Source organism: Alosa sapidissima, chromosome 5 (assembly GCF_018492685.1).
Source record: "Alosa sapidissima isolate fAloSap1 chromosome 5, fAloSap1.pri, whole genome shotgun sequence".
In the NCBI taxonomy this organism is placed as follows: Eukaryota; Metazoa; Chordata; class Actinopteri; order Clupeiformes; family Clupeidae; genus Alosa; species Alosa sapidissima.
The window spans coordinates 29,389,290-29,410,577 of NC_055961.1; the positions used below are offsets into that span (position 1 = coordinate 29,389,290).

The 21,288-nt window shown below is 38.7% G+C and overlaps 2 protein-coding genes across 2 annotated transcripts; both read left to right on the forward strand.

Moving 5' to 3' along the window:
* Window positions 1–9,997: 9,997 nt before the first annotated feature.
* LOC121709554 (trace amine-associated receptor 13c-like) lies at window positions 9,998–11,040 on the forward strand. Its single transcript, XM_042093026.1, has one exon. It carries the CDS (start codon window positions 9,998–10,000, stop codon window positions 10,997–10,999), a length of 1,002 nt encoding a protein of 333 aa, XP_041948960.1. The 3' UTR covers window positions 11,000–11,040.
* A 7,775-nt stretch (window positions 11,041–18,815) lies between these two features.
* Window positions 18,816–19,832, forward strand: LOC121709790 (trace amine-associated receptor 13c-like). Its single transcript, XM_042093389.1, has one exon. The coding sequence runs from the start codon at window positions 18,816–18,818 to the stop codon at window positions 19,830–19,832; it is 1,017 nt and encodes a 338-aa protein (XP_041949323.1).
* The last annotated feature ends 1,456 nt before the right edge of the window (window positions 19,833–21,288 follow it).

Genomic DNA, 21,288 nt, shown 5'->3' on the forward strand with positions numbered 1-21,288 from the left:
TAGTTAACTAGTGAACACATTTTAGCTTCACTAGTTAACTAGTGAGAGCCAGAAATGTCTACTAGTTAACTAGTAAAGACCAAAATGCATACCAGTTAGCTAGTTGAAGGCTTTTGGGTCTCACTAGTTAACTAGTGACAGACAAAAAATGTGCACATGTTTACTAGTGAAGGCAAAACACCTCACTAGTTAACTAGTTACAGTAGGTCAATGTCACTAGTTAACTAGTGAACCATAAATGGCTTACTAGCTAGCTAGGTGATGGCAGTAGGCTCACTAGTTAACTAGTTGATGCATCATTTGTCCAAACTAGTTAACTAGTGAGTGAGGTCATAAATGTATACTAGTTCAAGACAAAATTCACACTAGTCAACCAGTGGCGCAGAATTCAAATTAGGAGGTGGAGAATTCTGGAAATTGAGGCTTTCTATTGGCTCCCTATGTCCAAATAGAACATGACAACCAATCAGTGCAGAATTTCACGAAATCCCACCCACAATATTTGCATGTGGCACACAAGTTAACATGTTGGCCAAAGGTACTCTAGCTAGTAAACTAGTGGCTTCAGTGTGACACTTACATGTAAACTAGTGAAGGCAGAACTTCCCACTAGTTAACCAGTGAGGTCTAAAAAGTGTCACTGTGTGCACCAAAACACCCACTAATGAAGGCAATTTCCATTCGACTAGTTAACTAGTGAGGTGCAAAAAGTGTCACTAGTTTACTAGTGTGCCCCAAAATGCCCATTAGTTAACTAGTGAGATGCCAAAATGGTCACTTGTTAACATGTAAACGCCAAAATACCCACTAGTTTACTAGTGAGGGTGTTGTGGGCCTCACTAGTTAACTAGTGGCATGCATATTTTGTTCACTAGTTACACCTAAAAACACAACCAAGCTGACCGTTTTTGTCCACTTGTTAACTAGTGGAACAATTTAAGTCTCACTAGTTTGCATGTGTGGCAGTGAAGCAGCTCACTAGTTAACTAGTGCGCACAAGACACACACTAGTGGCTGTTTTTGGAGCTGTCTAGTTCACTAGTAATGTAAAAGGTACTCTTACTAGTTAACTAGTGACAAATTGGCCTTCACTAGTTAACTAGTTGACATGTTTGGCCTTACTAGTTCACTAGTAATGGAACCTAGTGTTAATTTTGTCACCTATTTTTAATTTAGTCTTAGTCTTGTGACGAAATGTCCTTTTTAGTCTTTGTCATATTTAGTCATTCAAATATCATTTTTGTTAGTCAAGTTTTAGTTGACTAAAAGTCTCGTCATTTTAGTCTAGTTTTAGTCAAAAGAAAACTAAAAGTATCTTAGTCTTAGTCAGTTTTAGTCAACACATTTTAGTCTTTTTTTTATAACAAATTATTTCTGATTACCATTTGAGTCAAATAGTGTTTCACACATCTCAATTTTCCAACAATATTGTGTGTCCACAGGGCTACTCGTCTGTTATAATTACTCATTCTGATTTTTTGTCAGTCAGTATGTTTACATGCACAGGTAAGTCGAGCTACAGTTATAGCTCGGCTGGGATTTGACCATAGACAGTAAAAGATTTGACTGGACCACTGTCATATTCGTAGACCAGTGTTTCTCAAAGTGTGGTCCGCAAGGTATGCCAAGTAGTCCGCGAGCAGAAGTGGTAAAATATAATATAGATGAGTTGTTTGCAATATTGAACCAACTTGTATGTAAAAACAGTTCTGCAACTAAGATATGCCAGTTTAAATCATACAGTATGAATCCACACAATAAGCAAAGTACAAAGACAATAAGCAAGGTGGTTCAGTAGGCCTATTGTGTAGACTAATTATAGGCTACTGTTGAAGTAGGTCTAATCTTTTTTTTTTTTAGATAGGGTTAGTTAAGTGGTCCTGAAACTGAAAAGGTTTGAGAAACACTGTCATAGGCCAAAGTATTAATGTTTTACTCCGCCTCGCTAGATGGCGATATGCGCCCAAACACAACACATTCCCCAAACAGACTCTCCATCTTAGCCATAGCTAACTTGCTAGCAAACTTTGCATCATCAGTCTAACTAGTTAAATAGTTGACATTACATGATGAACATTTTCGTATGGACATTTTGGGGGATATTAATTTGTATGAGAGAAGCTTCAACTTCTGGGTATGTAGCATTGTGGCATAAAGCTTAGGTAGTTAGCTTGCTAACTCTGGCAGAAATCTCCAGTGTTCTTGTTCCGTGTAGTTTCGTGTTGCAGCCACAGGGTTGCAGCAACAGCACGTAGACTAGCCTACAGGAAAGCTGCGTATGAACTCATTCGGAATATTTTGAAAACGTAACAGCTAGATATTCTGTCTTCTCATTTTGTAGACGAAAATGAAGAGAGATTTTATCTTAATTTTTATTTCATGCAAAACATTTTAGTCTCGTCTTTTTTCGTCAACAATAATGCATCTTAAGATAGTCAGTGTTTCAGGACATTACTGCCGTCTCGTCATCGTCTCGTCTTAAGTCATGAAAAAAAAGGTTGTTGACGAACATATTTCCTCTCGTCTCGTCTGACGAAATTAACACTAAACAGGACATGCTCACTATATCTGCATTATAATGCCTTTCACTAGCTTATAGAGGGCATTTTGTGCCTTACATGTTAGCTACTGAGGACAAAACACTGTCCATAATAAACTAGCAGGAGAAAAATGCCCCTCACACTAGTGAACTAGTGGAATTTGAATAAATACACAAACGGCTGGCATTTTGTGCAACTAGTTAACTAGTGGGACGTAACATTGGCCACTAGTTAACTAGTGGCCAATGTCGCACTTGCATGCAAATGAAGAAGGCGGAACAAGGATTTTGATTGGTCCATTTAGGACTCAGAAACCTAGAAAACATGGCTGACTTCGTCCAGGCTGTTCTAAGAGCAAACTTTTATAAACTAAGATCGTTTGAGCATAAAAATATGTTTTGATAACATGTCTAGTGACAAAGTTGTGGTGTATTGCTGTAATCTTCGTTCAGTTAATGTCTACAATCTTTAGTTTTTCAGTTATTAGTCTGAAAATCGCGATAAAACTGAAGGCATTTGTATATGGTTGCCTAGCAACAAAACGTTTTAGTAACATGAACATTGATGATAGCATTGCTGATGTGGCAAGACTAGCTGAAGTGGTTAAGCAGCAGGAGATCATGTGGGAGACCAGCGTTCAATTCCTTAGAAGTGCATGAAGTTTTTTTCTTGATCTTTGAGCTTTTAATTACTTTTGAAACCATGTGCAGTTAATGTGTACAATCTTTTGTTTTTCAGTTATTAATCAGAAAAGTGCGACTGAATGGATACATTTATGTCTGTGCAACAATAAACAAAGAATAATAATAAAATCGATCCCTTGAATCTTTGGTGTGGATCACTAAGAGCATGGGGTTTCCCTGTTATTATTAAAAAACATTTTGACAGAATATGAGATACTGCATACTGCAGGCTCTGCTTTACTATCTATACTGAAGTACCGTTGCAGAGCAGTGTGTCACTTTAGCCACTAGGGGCACCCATCAGGACCTGAACGCGAGGCTATGAACAGTAAATTTACATTTAGACTGGGTGGGATTCTTACATAATACCCAATAGGAGTCTTCTACCCACCCTCTCATTAGAATTTGCATAATAGCCGTTTCAGGCACTAGTTAACTAGTGATCTGCTTCACTGTCACACATGCAAACTAGTGAGACTTCAATTGTTCCATTAGTTAACTAGTGGACAAAAACGGTCAGCTTGTTTCTCTTTTTAGGTGTAACTAGTTAACTAGTAAACAAAATATACATGCCACTAGTTAACTATTAAGGCCCACAACACCCTCACTAGTAAACTAGGGGGTATTTTTGCCTTTACATGTTAACAAGTGACCATTTTGGCATCTCACTAGTTAACTAGTGGGGCTGAAATGGCCTTCACTAGTTAACTAGTGGGCGTTTTGGAGCACACTAGTAAACTAGTGACACTTTCTTCACCTCACAAGTTAACTAGTCGAATGGAAATTGCCATCACTAGTTCACTAGTGGGTGTTTTGGTGCACACAGTGACACTTTTTAGACCTCACTAGTTAACTAGTGGGAAGTTCTGCCTTCACTAGTTAACTAGTGAGCAGTTCTGCCTTCACTAGTTTACATATAGGTCTCACATTGAAGCCACTAGTTTACTAGTTAAAGTTCCTTTGGCCAGCATGTTAACTTGTGTGCCACATGCAAATGTTGTGGGTGGGATTTTGTGAAATTCTGAGCTGTGATTGGTTGTCATGTTCTATTTGGACATAGGGAGCCAATAGAAAGCCTCAATTTCAAGTTCTCCGCCTCCTAATTTTAATTCTGCGCCACTAGCTGACTAGTGTGAATTTAGGCTTCAACTAGTTTACTAGTATACATTTATGACCTCACTAATTAACTAGTTTGGACAAAGGATGCATCAACTAGTTAACTAGTGAGCCTGCTGCCATCACCTAGCTAGCTAGTAAGCCATTTATGGTTCACTAGTTAACTAGTGACATTGACCTACTCCAACTAGTTAACTAGTGAGGAGTTATGCCTTCACTAGTAAACATGTGCACATTTCTGGCTCTCACTAGTTAACTAGTGAAGCTAATATACACAATATGCACAAACATGGCTCACTAGTTGACAAAAATGGCTTGCATGTTGGCCTGATATCAAGATATCAGAATAAATGCTCAAGCGGCTGGCCAAATTACATAGAAGTTAAAGGAGAATTCCGGTGTGATATTGACCTAAAGTGTATCGAAACATGATACCGAGTGTGAACGTATGTCTCATAGCCCATCTCGGCTTGTCCCCTGCACTCCAAAATCTGGCGCTAGTTAGCCGATGCTACCAACATCTTTTTCAATAGTGGTGCTTCGGCATCGGGCTAGCCATGCAAATAAATCACTGTTTTACACCCATTTACGAGGCTCAATGTATCTCCACACTTCATTGGTAGACTTCCGAGGGCCCTGACATTTAAAACGAGACATTGAGAACTTTGAAAAAGCACTGGTAGTTTACTTACAAGATGATTTATACAGACAGTATCTTCACGAAGTTTAGCGTTTGCAGCCATCTTGAATTTAGTCACGATAAGTCGAGCAACGAGTAAGAATGAACAGGTATGATAAGGGATCAGATTCCAAAAATAATTCAGTGGAAATGCATGGATTCCAGTTGCTGCTACTGGAAGAAACTGGAATCCATGCATTTCCACTGAATTATTTTTGGAAACTAGTGCTGAGCATTACTAGTTAACTAGTAAGATATGAAACATATGAACTAGTTAACTAGAGAGAATTTGGGCCTTAGTTAACTAGTGAGCATTTTGACTTTTTGTGAAACGCTGCATTAAACTTTGGTGGTAGTCCCTACAGATAAATCCAAATATTATAAACTTTGTAAGTGGACAGAGAGGTTATAATAAGGTTTATGAAATCAGCGATTTACCTTATTTCGTCTTCAGGTTACAATGACTTGAACAAATCAGTGGGTACGTTTGACTTCTTGCTGTGCTGTGCAGATCTAGCTACAACATTGCAATGGAAACTTGCATGAAGTTCAGCCAGATCTACACAGTGTGGCAAGAAGTCAAACATGGTCATTGCTTTGGTTAAGTTTACTACTTTCAGATGACCTGACACTCTCTTGAAATGTATACACCACGACTTAGACTAGTGGATTGCATGTTAAGACCCTCAAAGTGTAAGTAAGCTTTAAATGTGTTAACATATTGTGATACTCCGGACACTTTATCACACAGGAGGGAAACTTCCCGAACTTTATTATCAACAAGTATAACAGAAACGAGTTGCTGTTTTGGCCACAACTCATGCTCAAAAGGGCAATCAGACGCACCTGCGCACACACACACACACTCACGTAAACTCCACCCCTCAATTCCCCTAAAAGGCACACAACAATTTAAGAAACTCAACAGGTTATCACACTGATTTTAAGATTTAATTTGGAGTTGTATCCTGATTTTAATAATAATAATAATAAGCTTTATTTGTATAGCACCTTTCATACACAGAATGCAGCTCAAAGTGCTTTACAATTGAAGCATGTAACACAATAATAGTCAGTCAGTCATTATCAATCACTTTTCTTTGCTGTTTATGATCTACTCAGCAACATATCAAAAATATAGAAAATGACGTCATAAGACTGGCAGCCTTAACCCTCTTACCCCCCACAAGCACGCCATATGGCAACTGTGGCAAGGAAAAACTCCCATATTCCAGGAAGAAACCTTGAGCAGAGCCTGACTTAATAGGGGGAGCCCATCTGCTTCTGGCTGGCTGCACCCTCCAATAGTAGCAGATGTAGAATAATCTGAAAATGTAGTCTACAGGATAAGATGAGTTAACTAAAAGCCTTCCTGTACAGGTATGTTTTCAGATCTTTTTTAAAAATATTTACTGAACTCGCCTGCTTGATGTACAGAGGCAGGGTGTTCCATAGTTTGGGGGCATAATGGATAAACACAGCTTCTCTACTTTGTTTGTGGAGCACTTTGGGTACGATTAAAAGATTAGAATTGGATGATCTAAGTTTCCTTTGTGGTTGATAAGATATTAAAAGCTCAGAGATATATGAAGGTGCTATGCCATTCAGAGCTTTGTAAGTAATTAACATAACCTTAAAATCAATTCTATAGGAAATAGGGAGCCAGTGCAGTTCAGCCAACACAGGGGTGATGTGTTCTCTCTTCTTAGTCTTAGTTAAAAGTCTAGCCGCAGAGTTCTGTATGAGTGCCAATTTCTTTAGATGTTTTTTGGGAAGACCAGTGAAAAGTGCATTGCAGTAGTCTAACCTGCTAGTGATAAAGGCGTGAATTAGTTTTTCTGCATCTTGTTGAGTTAAAAAGGGCCGCACTTTGGCAATGTTTCTCAAGTGGAAATAGGCTGTCTGAGTACCGAGGCACCGAGGCTTGTTACTTTTGGTTTGACCTGGTGTGCCAAGTTCCCCAGATTACTAAGAATAATATCTCGCTTTAGTTTTGGTCCAACCAGAAGTACCTCTGTTTTGTCATCATTTAGTTTCAAAAAGTTTTTGCTCATCCACTGATTAATGGAGGTTAGGCATGCAGTGAGGGAGCAAAGGCCATCTGGGTTAGTTGGCTCCACAGAAATATACAATTGGGTATCATCTGCGTAGCTGTGGAAGTTTACATTATGCTGACTTATGACGTTTCCCAATGGAAGCATACTGTATATAGAGAAAATAGCAGGGGACCAAGGCAGCTCCCCTGGGCCACACCAAAAGGCAAGTCATGTTTTTCAGATACATGATCTCCTAGACTGATATAAAAATCTCTGCCAGTAATGTAGGTTTGAAACCAGTTTAGAGCATTATCAGAGAGACCCACCCACTTCGCAAGGCGGTGAATTAGGATGCTATGATCAATGGTGTCAAATGCCGCACTCAAATCCAGAAGAATAAGGATTGAGACTTTGTTTGAGTCAGTAGCTAGTCTGAGATCATTGACTATTTTTACTAGAGCCGTTTCTGTGCTGTGATTTGATCTAAAACCTGATTGGAATTTTGGATACTGTTTTCGTTGAGGAAGGTATTTAACTGATTACAAACAACTTTTTCAAGTACTTTGCTCAAAAACGATTTTAGATTTGATATAGGCCTGTAGTTGCTCAGATTGGTATGGTCAAGATTTGACTTTTTAAGTAAAGGTTTCACAACAGCGGTTTTAAAAGCAGTTGGAAATATACCTGTTTCTGATGAGGTATGTATTACCTTGAGAAAAAAGGGAGCTAAGCTATCATATACTTTTTTGAGGAATGTAGTAGGGATTGGATCTAAAACACATGTTGAGGAGCCGGTTTGAGTTATAATTTTACCAAGCTCAGATTGAGTAATAGTGCTAAAGGACCTTAATTTTGGGGGGCTGTTTTTGGGTGTACTATCAAACATATTACTTGTGTTACCAATAGCCTCCCTTATAGAAATGACTTTGTTTTTGAAGAAGTCTGCAAATTCTTCGCATCTTAGAGAGGATGCCTGACTGAGTGTATCAAAAGGTGTTTGATGCAATAGCCTATCAATGGTAGAGAACAACACCCTAGAGTTTCCACTGTTTTCAGCAATTACCTTAGAGAAGTGGTTCCTCCTCTCATTCCGAATAGCTCTATTATAATTTGCTATTTTTTCTTTTAGAATGGCACGGTGAACCTGTAACTTAGTTTTTCTCCATGTTCTCTCAGCTTTCCTACATGATCTTTTTAGATCATGGATATTTTCGTTCATCCAAGGTGTCAGTTTGCTACAGGGCCTTTTTTTAGTCTTTAAGGGTGCCACTCTGTCAAGCAGAGCGCCTAATTCACGATTGAGAGCCTCTACCATTTGATCAATGGGATGATGTAACATATCTAAATTTATGGAGTCTATAAGAGCTATGAACTGCTGTTCTGCTCTAATGTCCAAGAGTCGCGATTTGATTGCAATTTCGGGATGAATTTTTGGAGTATGTAGTACTATATTAAAAGATACACAATGATGATCAGACATATTTATATCATTTAATGATAAGTCTGTGACTTCTATCCCTCTAGAAATGACTAGATCGAGGGTGTTGCCAAGGTTGTGGGTGGGTCCTGTAACATGCTGCTTTAGCTCTAAACTGTCCAACACATTAAGGAACTTACTGGCTTTAGCATCAGTTGTCTTATTGACATGAATATTGAAGTCGCCATTTACAATTATCCGATCATAGCTAGTGATGATGAGCGACATAAGTTCAGAAAACTGGTCGAGAAAGCCAGTCCATAGTTTAGGAGGGCGGTATAAGGTTAATAGAAGTACAGCTGGGTCAGCCTTCAGAGTGAGGGCAATATACTCAAAGGAAGCGAATTCGCCAAAGTTGACTCTAGTGCAACTATATTTGTTTGAGAGAATGGAGGCAATCCCACCACCTCGATTGCCTTGTCTAATTGAGTGGAAGAAATTATAATTTGGGGGACAAGTCTCAACAAGAACAGCTTCGCTGTCTGAAGTCAGCCAGGTTTCAACAAGAAACAGAAAATCCAATTTTTTTTCACTAATAAAATCATTGAATGCAAAGGTTTTGGTAGTAAGTGCACCTATATTTAGTAAACCCATGTTAGCTGAAAATGCCTCTGGCTTTTGAGGAATATGCTGAGGTATGGAAAGAATATTTGTTAGGTTTCTAGTTTTAAATTTGTCTTTTCTTTTTACTATACGTTGGGTAGAAATCAACGTTGGAATAGAACTATAAGCATAAGTCATGCTATTGCATGACGCAGCTTGATCTATGGTAGTAGTATTGTATGTTACCCTGCAGAAAACATTCTCAGACCCATCCACATGTATAATGCCATTCGAATCAATACCTGGGGGGCGTGAATCTGTAATATTTTCTACAGAATGTCAATGCCTCAGTGTGGACGCTATGTTGTCAGAGAGTAGCCTGGCTCCATGTTGGTTTGGGTGGAGACCATCACGCTTCAGCATACTGGGCCTCTCCCAGAACAAGCCCCAGTTGTTGACATAGGGGATGCTTAGGGAAGCGCAGTAGCGTTTGAGCCAGGTGTGGAGATCGAACAGTCTGATTTTGTATTTGTGTTGGATAGAAAAATGGATAATTGGGTGTTCAGGACATTCTTGGTATGCTCAACATATCTCAATAATGCAAAACTAGGAAGTTGATATGAAAGTAAATACTCACATGCAATAAAACACCTTACATATTAGTATTATGTGCACTATATGGACTAAAGTATTTGGCCAATGCACCCACAGGAACTTCAATGATGTCCCATTATATGTTTGATCATTATGGGTGGGCCAGACTTTGTTATTAATAGATAGCAATCCTCATGAGGATCCGTTTTTCACAGCTGCCATTGTTTTACCAACATATAAATACAAGGTGAGTATGGAGTAGTCAGTAGAAAAGTTGGGTGTGCTGCCAAGCTGGGACAATATTATCGTCAGGACAACCAGTCACGGTAATGGAAGACCCCTGGAGAGCTAATCGCTGCTATCCAGCCCTGAACTCTTCATGTACAAAGTTTGCCAGGCCACAGGCACTATACATCATCATGTACATATTTTTGTCTTCAATATCTGTGTCTACCGTGTTTCTAAATTTGCTGGTGATCATCTCGATTTCTCACTTCAAGCAGCTTCACACTCCAACCAACCTGCTCATCCTCTCACTTGCTGTGGCAGATTTATTTATCGGACTGACTGTCATGCCTGTGGATGGGTCACAATTAATTGAAACATGCTGGTATTTTGGGGACACGCTGTGTAACATATTCCCTTTCATTTATTATGTGGCTCTTGCAGGATCTCTCTGCAGCCTTGTCTTAATTTCCATTGATCGTTTCATTGCAGTCAGTGATCCTTTAAGGTACTCATTGAAGGTCACACACAACAAAGTAGTTATCATTGTTGTTCTAGGCTGGTGTATTTGTCTACTTTATATGTTCTTCTTGCTTTATGACCACCTAACTCAAATGGAGCCTCACAGGACATGTCACGGAGAGTGTCTGCTCACAATCAGTTTCTCATGGATTGTTGGTGATGTTTTTGTGTCATTCATTGTGCCTTGTTCCACGGTTATAATTTTAAACATGAAAATATTCTGTACAGCTAAGTATCATGCAAAGGTGATTAACTCTGTTACAGAAAGAGAAAGGGCTGGTAACAAGGACACAATAACAAGTAAGAAATCCAGCCGTAAAGCTGAAAAAACAATAGGGGTACTCGTTACAGTTTATTTGCTCTGCTATATGCCATATAATGTAAGCATTTTTGCATACGGCACTGACTCATTATCTTATCTATTTAACTGTCTTGTATGGATTATGTATCTCAACTCCTGCATGAACCCAATAATATATGCTTTATCTTACCCATGGTTTAAAGTCTCAACCAAGCATATCATCACCCTTGCAATACTTCATCCAGGTTCCTCTTACTTCAATGTAAATTCTGATGTGAAATAGCTGAATTGACACAATTGTTTAACCCTTGTAAGGTCTTCATATTTTTGTTACACAGCCAATGTTCCCGGGTCTGTTGGACCCACCACATTATTAGGCTTTTAAATCAATACAGCCATAACAATTTATGAAAAACTACTTAACAGGTGTTTACTTTAGCTCAATTACCAATGATATAGACACCATTTATGGTTCATATTTGTCATTTACCCCTGTGATATCACGTGTATGATCATTTTCGGGGTTTTTTTGTGAGAAAACGAGGAAATTCAATTATAAAAAAGGTAAAAAACAGAAACAAGATTTTTGATCATTATTGGTGCTTATTTCTTAGAACTTAATCAGGTGAAAGTGCTTGAAATGTAACAATTTTGTAACTTTGTGTGGGAATAGCAGGTGCAGGAAAACAGACACTTACACTGAGACATGCACACATACAGATGCCCAGACACACAGAGGTGCACAGACACACACACAAAGAAACACACACACAGCAGGCCCAGTTAGGAGGAGGACACAGTAAAGGTACACATAGCACCTACAGTTATTACACTCGGGTCCAGTAGACCCGAACACCTCATATGTAATAGTTATGTGTAGGGGGGTGTACTGTGTGCAGTCATTGAAAATAAGTTATTATGATCGCCGCTAGCGAAGCGGTCATATAGGGATTGTCAAAGTTTTTTTTTTTTTCCCGTCATCTACTTCCTGAATTTTTGGTCAACGATACCCGGGACACCGGGGCACACCGGGCCCCCCGAAACCCCAAAAATGCAGTTTTTCCTAAATAACTACCTGAACCGTGGCACCGAGGATGAAGGAATTTTTATGGTATGTTGGTCTCAAGGGCCCACATCAACCTAGGATTGTTTTGTTTAGTAATAAATAAATAAATACATTATGCTGCTACCTTCTGCTTTTCCCAAATACAATGTAGCCTACAGGTGTAAGTGACCTTTCATCAATCCAGTTGCAATGGATGAACTGTGATGAACTGCCCTACTTGTGATTGTTTAGAGATTTTAAAGGTTTTATAACAATGCTACAACTTTTTTGGCAAGTGCTACAAATCTATTCACCTTTGCAGTGCCAGTAGGCTACTTTCTGTGCAGCCGCACACACACACACAGGCATGCCAAACAAGCATACACAAAAGTTTCAAGAGTGGGGGATGGAGACAAATTGATTAGTGTGATTTATTTTCGCAGAACGGATGTACAGGACTGAGCGGCGGTCATATTTTGTACCGCTATGCGGTACATCTAGTTTTATTCAGTCAGATTTAAAACATGCATAACTAGATGTACAGTAATTTCGTACAGTAATTTACTTTGTCAGTCATCATGCGATATCTGGTCAGCTTCTTTATCAACTAGATGTACCGCAGAGCGGTACAAAATATGACCGCCGCCCAGTCCAGCACATTTTTTCCACAAAAATAAATCACGCTGAAAGGCCTATATGATTCTAACTGTCTCACTAAATTGCATTATCCACACTCAATTTTCACTGGCATCTGCTAGACAAGTACCAAAACATGATTATTTCATAGATTTCACATGTAAAATTCATTTTATACAACCCCACCCCCATCTTGCCTGTTCATAATTCTGAGAAATTATTGAATTGTGTGCATGTGTGCGTGTACATGTTTATGTTTATGTGTGTGTGTGTGTGTGCTTATGTGTTTGCCTGCGTATGTGTGTTTGTGCATGTGCATGCATGCGTACATATGTCTACTGTGTGAGTATGTGTCATACGTATGATTACTGTGAATGTATGTGTGTGCGTGTGTATCTGTTTATGCACATGTGTGCACATGGAATGGGTTAACATGACCCCTGGAGGCAAACATACGGAAAAAATTGGTCATCCTAGGCCCTACGGTTCTCAAGATATTCACAGAAAACTGTGTCTGCCCTACCCTCCTTTCGGGGGTCCAGTACAGCAGGGGGGCTACAGATCAAAACAAAAAACGATGGTTCCATGCTATCCATGTGGGGTTTTAATTTTTAACTAGGTGGCGCTATACATGAAATAAGTGGTAATGGGATGGGTTGACATGCCCCATTAAGACCAACATACAAAAAAAAGGTGGACCTCCTAGGCCCTACAGTTCACGAGATATTCGCAGAAAACTGTCTCCGGCCACCTACAGGCCAGTTGGTGTATAGTAACATAAATTAATTTATTGTGTGGCCCCCCATGAACGGAATTCCACGAAACTTGGCGTGCATTCAGAGGGTATCATAATGATCCTACACTTCCAATTTCGTGCAGTTTTGACTATGTTAGGTCACAGATACCTGTGATTACAACACCTCATTTTTACTTTTTTGTGTTTAACTAGGTGGCGCTATACATGAAATGAGTGGTTATGGAATGGGTTGACATGGCCTCTTGAGATCAACATACAAAAAAAAATGGTCCTCCTAAACCTTACGGTTCTCGAGATATTCACAGAAAACTGTGTCTGCCCTACCCTCCTTTCGGGGGGTGCAGTCCAGCAGGGGGGCTACAGATCAAAACGAAAAACGATGGTTCCATGCGGGGTTACATGCCCACCAAGTTTAGTCTACCCCGGTCTTTCAGTGTCCCGGGAATCCTTGACGGAAATTTGGACATGCGAAAAAGAAAAAAAGAGAAAAAATCTGACTAAACCTATATGACCGCCGCTTCGCTGCGTGGCGGTCATAATAACTACACCGTTTCAACCAGAAACTCTCAAAATGCAAAAAGCAAACACATTGCAACATCGAGAGTTCAAAACAATTCCAGCATAATTGCTTTGAACGTTTCAGTGTTTTACGAAGCCTTGCTTTGCCCATACCCGTCAAAAATGTTGGTAGAGTGACGGTGGATACAAGCTACTCTCATATTCTGATTAACAAAATGGCTTGAGTTGAGTTGTCAGACGCCATTGATGGCTTACATCCTTTTTGAAATCTAATATTGGGAGAAGTTTACATAGCTTAAGCCTAGTAGTCTGTTGTATTCGTCCCGGTCAGAAGGGACAAATGAAACAAAACGCTGACTCTTGCTGAAATAACTCCTGAACGGTTTTGTTCAGAGCTGAAAATGCAACTGTGTTTGATAGAGGACAGATGTAGGTTGCTAGTGACAAAATATTAGTTTTCAGTGTGGTACGATGTCTTTATAAATTACGTTTAATTTGAAAATGTTTCATTCTTTCTGTTTCTCCCCTAACCTACAACCATACAGTAGATAGTAAACTGTTGTGATGTGTTCCCGTCGCTCTGCATAGGGCTAGACTCAACATAGGCCTAGACTTAGACACCATTACAAAGCACACAACAGGGTAGTCACATACATCACACAGGGATAAACACATGAGGTAGGCTCCTACAACCCAAAAAAGACTACACATGCTAACACCAGGGTAAACGCAAATACAACCGACATTACACATTCTAACATTCACACACATTGCATTCTGGGAGTCAGTCAGACATCAAGTCCAAAACACACCAACACTACAATATTATCGCAGACGATATACTGTATATACCTAACGTCCATACCACAGTTGAACTCATGCCTTTTCCCATTTCCATCAAGACAAAAACATAGACAAATGTTTATTTTCAAGAAAGATAACTGAACATTGCAATGGTTAATTGAAATGGTCCATATGGTCGCTAAACTTGCACAGTAGGTTACTCAATGGAGGATGAAGGACCAAACATTACTTCAGCATAAAAAATTATGACATGTATAAATAAATTGTAATAAAAAATTGACATATAATATATTGTATCATTTTTATTCATGTTAAACCATACAAGACAGAGAGAGCAAGTTATTGCATCAACTAGTGTTTGTCTTTCATTTCACACCTTTAATGTAAGATGTACCACTGAGGTTTGGACCCTCATTATGGCTGTGTTGTGCACATTTCAGGTGTTAATAGGCTCCTCTGGTGTCCAGGGTTCACAAAGAAAAGGCAGACAAACAAATTGAACAGATCATTAAAGTGTTCTCCAAAGATTAATATTGTGACCTGTGTTTTCCGCACACTTCTGAGTCAGATGATTAGTCCAAGACAGAACCTTCAGTAGTCTCAACTCTTAAGGGTGTGCGCGTAAATAAACAAATGTAAGCCTAATGGGGTCCAGGGACACATTACAGCGTGACCTCACCATTTAGATTTTTAATTTATTTGTTTGATTGACAAGGGTTTATGGGTTCACCAGGTTTTGAGTGATCTAGAAGCTAAAATAACTGTATTTACTCCTTATTTGGTCATTACCAAAAAGAAAACCTTACATGGGTGTTCACAGACATGATGATGTCTGTTATGGCATTCACCTTTGATGTTACCAGACTTATCAGCAATGTTTGTAACAGTTAACCATCTCTGTGTTGTTTGAATGTTTTCCTAGAAAACACATCATACTGTGTCTTGGCAAGGTCAAGTGTCAAAATAATATGACCTTATTACTGTTAAAGGAAAATTCCGGTTTTTAGCACTTTAAGGCCCTTTTCTGGTTTGTTTTGGATGAACTAGAGTGGTGGACACCGAAATTTTGACGATTGGTCCTGTCTCGACTTTTCTGACTCGTTTTGAATCGCCTTTGACTTCTCTGGGTGGCTGGCAATGGGCATACTGTAGTAGGCTACTCAAACATGTCCTAAAACAACCCTTAACGTTCGTTTTCAAAACTGTGCAACTCACCGAGTTGTTAGTGGTGTTCGTTTGATTTCCAGCCGTCTTATTTGCTATTGTGGAACTATTCACAACCGCTCAATATTTGAACCTGAAACATAGACGGTGGCGCAGCTATCAACGTGCAATGAGTCTTCCAACAGAAATCAATGGGATTTTATAAAATGCCAAATAAAACACGACAGAAACTGTATTTCGCTACGCTACTTGTTTTGGAACATCAACGAACACCACTAACCACTCGGCGAGTTGCACAGTTTTGAAAACGAACGTTAAGGGTTGTTTTAGGACATGTTTGAGTAGCCTACTACAGTATGCCCATTGCCAGCCACCCTGAGAAGTCAAAGGCGATTCAAAACGAGTCAGAAAAGTCGAGACAGGACCAATCGTCAAAATTTCGGTGTCCACCACTCTAGTTCATCCCAAACAAACCAGAAAAGGGCCTTAAAGTGCTAAAAACCGTAATTTTCCTTTAACAATATCCCTCTCAACCACTTCTTTTAATTGCTGTAGCCAAATTATTTATTTTCCTGGAATTCCCAGAATTCACCTCTAGTGTTTATTTGAAATAGGCTTGTATGTGTGATCAGTGTTCACCTCAAAAAGTGCAACAGGACCAATCCATCTGGAGTTAATTGACAAGGAAAAGGCAAGAAAACATGCACAAAAGTCAGTGTCTCCATGGTCATCATACTGTAACAAACAGGCCTGTTTGTCAACATGTTTGTGAACCGGACATCACTTGACCTCTGAAATAAGCAGGGCATGAGAGTCATGTTCCAAACCCTGCAAACCCCCCCCCATTACTCCCACCTGCATATTTGCACCATTAGAGAGCACCTTCACATCCAGTGAGTTCATCAGGGTTTGGCACAGAGACAGATTTTATGGCAAGGATTGCAACAAAACGGAATAGATAAAAATAAACGTGCTAATGTTTGATGATGATTTTAACCTTTACTGACATAGCTTAGTACAACATCAATATTTAATATGTGAATTGGTTTTGGATGAGCTATCTGACATTGGTCCTCGATAGCCTTCCTTTATCATGATACAAACATTACCTTACAGTAAAGGCGAAAGGAAAAAAGGTTTTCTTTAAAAAAATGAAATAAAAATAAGGCAAATGAAGAGATGATCAAATTGTAGCACTGCACGTTTTGACAGAGATGGGAAGTAACGAAGTACAAATACTTTGTTACTGTACTCAAGTAGATTTTTCAGATATTTTTACTTTACTTTACTATTTATTTTTGAGGCGACTTTTTTACTTTTACTCCTTACATTTTAACACAAATATCGGTACTTTCTACTCCTTACATTTTACATAACTGGCTCGTTACTTTAGTTTCAAATAATTTCAGCCTACTGTTATTATTTTTCGCGTCATCAATAGCGGATCGGAATATAGGCTACATTGCACTTGACGCACCACTACAAGATGACTTGATTTGGACGGCATTCATTCGCGGCAAATCATTGCAGCTTGATGGCAGTAACGTTAACGTTAGCACGTAGTAGTATGTCTCAATTAAATTTAGTCAATAGCCTAATGCCCCCCTCCTCTCCTCGCCTTTGCTGCTTCACTAACTTCTAGCTGCAGTGTAGCCTATATCCTTAGCAATAAGTAGGCTAGATGCAGCCTTGGGTGCTAGTGGAGGCCGCTAAGCAGACTAAACGCAGTTTACCCACCACTGAAATTTCAGAAATAGTTTCTCCACCTCTTATTAGAGTGTATCCACCTCTCAAAAGAGTTTATTCACTGTTAGCATTTAAAAATCACACTGTATTATCCACAATAACAATATGCACACTCATCAACACTCTATGAAACTTAATGCCACTTGTATTGTTATAAACATTTGACAATAACCGCACCATCATCAAACATGTTCTGATACCTTACTGTGATCACAGAATTCATAGTTTACCCACCTCTTATTTTACCACTGCATTCCTGGTCTTGAAATATTCACAGGAATCCATAGGAATTAAATATTCATGTTGTTTTATCCAATATTAGTTTTGCAGATGTATAGTCCATCTTATACACATGCATGAAGCCAACAAAGAAAATGCAAAAATAGGGCCTTTTGTGTTTTTTTTTTTCATTTTGTGTAGTCATTCTATATCAGAACCTGACACACAATCTAAATAGTCTACAAGAAACCTCAGAAATGCAGACTTTTATTGTCAGTGCATTTTGGGTAACCAAAAGTCCTACAGTATGAGGAGTTTCCATAAGGCATTACAAAACGCATGAGCATACCTTGGCAAATAATGGTCTAAAATACTGATTTTTCATTTTATATTGATCTACTTTTGCACACAGCTTCGCAAGACCTGGTGCTACAGTAGGGCTCAATTGTGTTTCTAAAATCATATCAAGTGACCTAGAGGGCTGAAATGTAGTCAGTTCAGAGATGCTTGTTATCTCGCAGAAAGAAAAAAACAATATTCTACTCTGTAACTCTGTGCCAGTGCTTCCTAAGAAACTACAGGATCTTCTAAACATGTCCAGCATTTGATGGTAGGCCAAAATAATACACTGCCCTCTGAAGTAGGCAGTGCAATGTTGGGGGAGAAAGCCAATAAATGGCCAAACAGGTTATGGGAAGATTAAAAAAGAGAGACTGGCACTCTTGCACTCTGGTAACATTTGTATGGTCCAGGTGCTGTTGCATAAAAAATGGTTGTCATTCACAAGACTACTTTTACTTTTATACTTTAAGTAAATTTCCAAGCTTGTACTTTGTAAAAGTGAGTAAAGAAGTTAAACCAGTACTTCTATTTTTACCAGAGTATTTTTTAACACAAGTATTTGTACTTCTACTTGAGTATGGAAAGTGAGTACTGTTGCCATCTCTGCGTTTTGACAGGATGACGGAGGCCATCAGTGTAACCAAAATTGGGGTAATATATTGAATAATTCCTCTCTTTTGAATATGGATTTTCTTAATGGATAATTACAAAGTACTTAATATTGATAGGGTGTCGGGGTGGAGCGTTGTAGCGTTTATACCTGTAGAACAGGTATAAAGGTGCAGTTGTGATGGTGCCCTGACGAGGGTCTGAGGGCAGAGCAGCAAATCAACTCATCAAATCATCAGCACTGTTCACCTTATGCCAATGGAGTTTACTGAATCTACAAATTATAGTGTAGTCTCATATTGTTTTCCATCTCACAATTTGTCTTGTTTAAAGGTGGATAGATTGACACCTGAGTACATATCTATGTACATTTTCTTTGCATTGGTTTCGTTTTTTACGGTATTTAGTAACTTGCTAGTGATAATTTCCATTTGTTATTTCAAACAGCTTCAGACTCCAACCAATCTGCTCATCCTCTCGCTGGCTGTGTCTGATTTTATGGTTGGATTGGTTGTTATACCTATTGAAAGCATTAAGCTCATAGAGTCATGCTGGTATTTTGGGAAGACATTCTGTTCCATATTCCAGGCTACTGTCTTCACTCTGATCTTTGTCTCTCTCTACAATTTGGTATTGATTGCTGTGGATCAGTATTATGCAGTATGCAATCCCCTGCTTTACTGCTCCAAAATGACAACAACCAAAACCTTGATATTTATTTTCCTGATATGGTCATACTCGCTCATATACAACCTGACTCTACTGTACTGCAATGCAAACCTGTATCGTTCCCAAGAAGACAGAATCTGTTATGGAGAGTGCACAATGGTCGTCAGCTTCACCTGGGGTGTCGTTGACCTCATTGTTTCATTTGTTGGCCCCTGCTCTGTCATAATAGGAATATATATGTATATTTTAAAAGTGGCACGAAGACAAGAGAAGTTGATAAACATAGTCTTGGTACGCTTACAGTCATCAGCTAAAGAGCCAACAATGACTAAGACTTCAGGAAGAAAAGCAACTAAAACACTAGGAATCGTCCTGTTCGTTTTCTTAACTTGCTGGATAACCCATTATATATGCATCCTCTCCGAAGACAGTATATCAAATCCATCTCTGGTCATTGCATTTCTTGTTTGGGTCATTTATATAAATTCTTTTCTGAACCCGATTATCTATGTATTTCGTTATACATGGTTCAGGGCCTCAGTGAAGCACATCTTAACTCTCAAGATTCTCGATCCTTTATCTGTTTATATTAACATAACTGCATAAAAGAATTGAATATACAGTATGATTCATGTGAAGGTTATATGATGGTTTACCATATTGGATGGGAATGTTTGTTTTGTTTGAAATTCACTTTTTGAGTAAATTCGATTGTAATTTTCAAACACAATATAAATACATATTTTCACCTGGTAATACATAGAAAGTTGTTGGTTCACTGATAAGGTTGGCATCAACAATTTTGAATATTTCCCATAAAAGAGATAAAATGGCAGTCAGTAGGAAACATGTTATGTGACTTGTAAAATATTTTCCATATAGTACAGTATGTTAACTTTCCATAATTAAGAATTTTGGCAAAAAATGTGTGTACAGTATGTATATAAATTATTAAATGGAATAACACAGGTCAGTGTTAACATTTGGTGCTGAACTATGATGCAATATCTGACCTATAACCTACAAATACATGGAAAACACTTGCTATAAATCATCAAATATATGAGATACAAAGACCTACTCATATTGATCATACAAATATTTAGATTACCTCACTAAAATATACAGATTACCTCAGAAGCCAGACTTGTTTATGAAGGTCTGGTTTTAGAGTGACAATAGGCCTTTACTCTAGTATAAACTTTGAACTTGTTTCCAAGCAGACAATATAGTAGATGGCACCCCACTGTGACACACAATCAGTGAACAGAAGGCATTTGTTATTTAGAACCTTTTAACCACAATAGACCGGTTTCAGGTCCCTAACAACCGTCGTTAAGGACGAACTCGGAGGACAACTAAACCCAGAGCCGTATAGCCAGGGATGGGCAGTATTCCTAATACATGTATTTAAAATACGTATTTCAAAAACAAAATACTATTTTGTCATTTGTATTTTATTGAAATGATGAAAATGCCTTCGTATTTTGTATCAAAATACTTCAGTGTTGTGTATTTTTGTATTTTCAAAATATTGTAAAATACTTTCTGTGAAACACTGTGATGACATCTATCTAACTATCTATACTGTAAAGCACAAAATCTCTGTCTGTCTGTTTGTGGCACCCTTGCATGGTCAAGCCCGCTGCAGTAGAGCGTTTATTTTCCTTTGCTGGAATGATTAAAGGTCTCATCTCATCGTTTTTTCATTAATTTTGCAGTGGTTTGTAGTGTTGATGAATGCCCTGTGAGCCGGTTCTGGTGAAAAAAATGCTGTCCTGCGTCTGTTTCATGCTGTTCTAGTTTGGTGGGGAAGGTGGGCGGGGAGGAACGACTGGATTTTGCCTTTAGTCATGAATATTAATGACATGCTAATGAATTCACCTCTGATTGGCTAACAGTACTGTGACGCTTCCTCCAGTGCGTCCTCATCCGATTCTGCCTGTGCTATGCTCCATATTCAACTTTACAGTGCTAAAACCTGGCTAAAACTCGAGTGAAAACTGTTGCACAAAATGTCTTCAGAGATACAACTTCATGTGTTTGATCCGAGTAGGAAGAA

Excerpts from the sequence above, each read along its gene's own strand:
- LOC121709554 (XM_042093026.1), top strand. The coding sequence starts at position 9,998 with ATGGAAGACCCCTGGAGAGCTAATCGCTGCTATCCAGCCCTGAACTCT.
- LOC121709790 (XM_042093389.1), top strand. The coding sequence starts at position 18,816 with ATGGAGTTTACTGAATCTACAAATTATAGTGTAGTCTCATATTGTTTT.